At 35.4% G+C, this 3,641-nt stretch overlaps 1 protein-coding gene across 2 annotated transcripts in view; it reads right to left on the bottom strand.

Annotated features, from left to right (window-relative positions):
• SNTG1 (syntrophin gamma 1) overlaps positions 1 to 3,641 on the bottom strand; it is a 464,795-nt gene that overhangs the window by 78,469 nt on the left and 382,685 nt on the right. For both annotated transcript variants that reach the window (XM_019527106.1, XM_019527115.1), the window contains exon 15: positions 1,586 to 1,738. In XM_019527106.1, the coding sequence (XP_019382651.1) occupies positions 1,586 to 1,738 (153 nt within the window). The remainder of the gene's footprint in view (positions 1 to 1,585; positions 1,739 to 3,641) is intronic.

Below are 3,641 nucleotides of genomic sequence, written 5' to 3'. Positions count from 1 at the left end.
GCTTATCTTTGTGGGGGTGCTGTGGGAATAAGTGTATTAAAGGAGATATTGCTGGGGAAATGGGGACATATTGAATAAATTTCAACTTTAAAACCTAAGAGGAAAAGCCAACAATCAGGAGAGGCACAGCAGGTGTCCATTTAGAAAATGGCTAAAGATGAAGTATCCTGAGTACTAATGATAATTACAGACCTTTGTTTATTTTCTTCTGTTGAAGGCCTAATACTTTGCTTATAAATAATGCGGCAGTCAATGCCAGGAGAAGGAAGAGTCATGTCAAATATTTACCAGTCAGGGGAATTGTTTGTTGTTGTGTTTAAAGAGTGAATCTGCACATATATTGTTTTCAGCCTAACACTCAAAGGCAAAAGACAGGAAATATTACTATAAAAGGAAACAACATATAATATTTTCAAGCTTAAAATTGCCATTTCTGAGCTTACTATTATGGAAAAAACTATGTATATTGAAAATAAAAACATTTTGCTTTTGGTGATAGTTATTTTGTTATAAAGGAATCAGGATATAAACTCATATTATCCCAGTTGTGATGTTGGCTTTGAGTTTTAATATATTTAAACAATCAGAGCAGATGTTCAAAGAACACAAAAGACACATGCACAGAAACTCAGGCTTGAGCACAAAGTAGCATTTGTATCCAACATAAGCATCTAACATGTAGATGCCAGATACTCTACTTACTCGGAAATAGGAGTTTTTCTAGATACAGCTGCATGAAAACTCATAATGACATTTATTGAAAAGATGTCCCTAAAAGATTTTTTCCTGATAATTAGATCAGTAAAATAGCTATTAATAGGTGAAACAAAAACACTTTGACATTTTTTTTGCTATTTTAACACAAACTATCACTTACATATTGACCCATTAATTTTTCAGTAAAATGATAGTTCTCAAAAATTAATAATACTAGCCATAATAAGCCACTACAAATGTCTACTTTAGTGTTAGCTATTTGTGCTCTGCCATCCGAAAATTAACAAGAAGTTGAACAACAGTAACTGTGTGGAAAATAAAACATTTTAAGCTACTTATTTTGGTGCTATTCCCATCAACTGTAATGAGAATTTAATCCTTGTAGGTGAGGGCAGAATTGAGATCTTTATGTACTCTGATTGCATCATAGTGCTGTTCATATTACTCTTTTATCCCAGTTGTTTAATACATTTTTCCCACATTCTTCTTTTTTCCCTTTTCTTCACCTTCCTTTTATTATCATTTTTTGTATTGTCTAATAATATTCTGTAATTACCTATAAAAATCAAAGGCTATCATTTGAGGTCATGAGTGTTTTTTGAAGACTTTAGTTCATAACCCTGTGGGGAAAGAAACAGTGCTATTGTGTTTAAATAAAAGTGAGATGAACAATACAGGAAAAAATAACAGACAGACAAATCATCAAAACACCAGGAAAAATTTTGACACTACATAGAAACAATAGTAAGAACATGAATTACCCAGTAGAAGGCCAGACAATTCTCTCTCATTTGGTGTTTTTTCTGATCAATTGCCATCATGAAATATAACATAACAATGTACCAAAACATCATGGAAGATGTCTCACCTGTATCCGTTCAACTTCTAAAAAAGTTGCTGTTTGGAAGGCTTTTTCCCATAGTGTTAGGTCAGACTCTAATTCCACAGAAAAGTAGAGGTCTTCTCCAGATTCAGATTGGACACCAAAGCAGTGTTTCCGACGGTCCAAAAGATCACTGTCCTAATGAAAACCTGAAGTTATATAATCTGGCATACATCAATTAATAATTCTTACTGTAAATACCTATGATTTGAATACATTATTTAAAATGTGGCAGTTTTAATTTCATACATATTGCAAAATTCAGAAGTATAGCTGATGTTTGGGCCTAAACTTTGACATCTGAAAGCATCTGAAGCAAGAAATTTATATTCAGAGCTTCACATTCAAACAGAAAGCTGCATTTTGGTTTACAGAACCCCAGGCATAAGTTTCAACATCTTAACAAGCCAATTCTCATGCAGGCTACAAAAAATTTCTAAACTAATTAAATGGTTATAAAATGTGTCCTCCATTTATCCAAGGTAAAGGTAAAGCACAGTGTAGCCTAAGTTTCTCTAAATTAATTGAACCCTAAAAGGTTCACAAGTGACATGAAAGAACACTTCAGTGCAAGCAGTCAGTTTATCCTTGTATTGTCTTTTGAAATAGTAGCAGAGTTCATATGCGATTTCTTACAAAATCCCCTGTTAAAAATTCCTTGTCTGTGGGTTTTAAAGAAAGTACTTGTATGACCAGAACATACATTTGATATCAGATGAAGAAAAACCTAACATTTATTAATTACCAGGAGCTGTAACTGACATTATGCTGAGAAATTCACAGTGGTCATGAAGAACATTTGAAAACAGAAAAAACTGAAGGTTAAACGGAGACAAAAATGTACCTTTATACATATTTGTAAAAAACATAACACCTGCACCCAGAAATATGACATAACTAATGTATGGGAACATCAAAGTGACAACTTTTAAGAAGCTATGATGGAAACATGAGTCTTGACTGTCTGAACATTTCCTTCTACCAACACAGTTAAAAGCACAGCTTCATTAGTGCATATACCCAGCTATTAGGGCATTGGCCATAGCTAAGTCTTGAAGTTTTTGTTTGAAGCATGCTAATGCTCCTGCTAGTACTGGAAACCTAGAGGTCCTTGGTCTTTCACTCAGGGACCATACTATTTACCAAGCTTGAAGTCAAGAAGAAAGTTTTCCCCTGGCTCAAACTGGTGCAGATTGTGGGGGTTTTTTTGCCTTCCTCTGTGGTATGGGACACAGTCCTTTTCCTAGGATCTTATAAGCATACATTAACTAATTACTTCCCTGTTGTTGTAGCGGCACTGCTCTTATCCCTCCTTCCTTTTGGTATTCATTCTTGGTGTTTAGGAAAGTGTTCCTTCTAGTTGTGGATAAGAGTTCAAAGTGGTAATTTAGGGGTTATCTTTGATTAAAGGTAGTTTATGAATGCAGAAGACTGGACCTGATGGCCCAGAAGGCCATTTCAAGATCCATATTCATGTTAGCAAGTGATTTGGGGCTTGAGTCAAGGGATATGTGGGAAGTAAATAAAGAGAACTACTCAGGGGGTGCATCTACATGTACATTAATGTACTTTTCCTAATGTGCATTAAATTTAGTATCTCCAATGTCAGGTACTAACTTAATGTGCATTAGGCTGCGCTAATGCACAGTAGCACAAGCTCACGCTTTTTAGGTGACACTTAATGCACAGTAGCCTATTTTACTGCACATTAGTATAATAGCATGTTTTTTAATGTGCCACTTTAATGTGCAGTAAATAGGTTACTGCACATTAAAGTGCCCTGTGTGTGTTACACTTTGGATATCTGCCACTAGTGTAGATGCCCCTGGAGACAATAGCCAGCTGACAAAAATGTCTAATGGCACTTTTATTTACCGCTGGGGCTGAGACAGAAAATCATGGACCCATAAGTGATTGCTGGTTGTCAGCAACAAATATTTTTCTCCTATCCTTTGCTGACCTTGATGGCTGTGCTACAGAGAAACAGCCCCCTTAACCACACACACACACACACACACACACACACACACACACACACACA

Source organism: Gavialis gangeticus, unplaced genomic scaffold (genome assembly GCF_001723915.1).
Source record: "Gavialis gangeticus isolate Ggan-Ray unplaced genomic scaffold, GavGan_comp1, whole genome shotgun sequence".
NCBI classification, from domain to species: Eukaryota; Metazoa; Chordata; order Crocodylia; family Gavialidae; genus Gavialis; species Gavialis gangeticus.
This window is presented reverse-complemented; position numbering and strand designations above follow the sequence as displayed.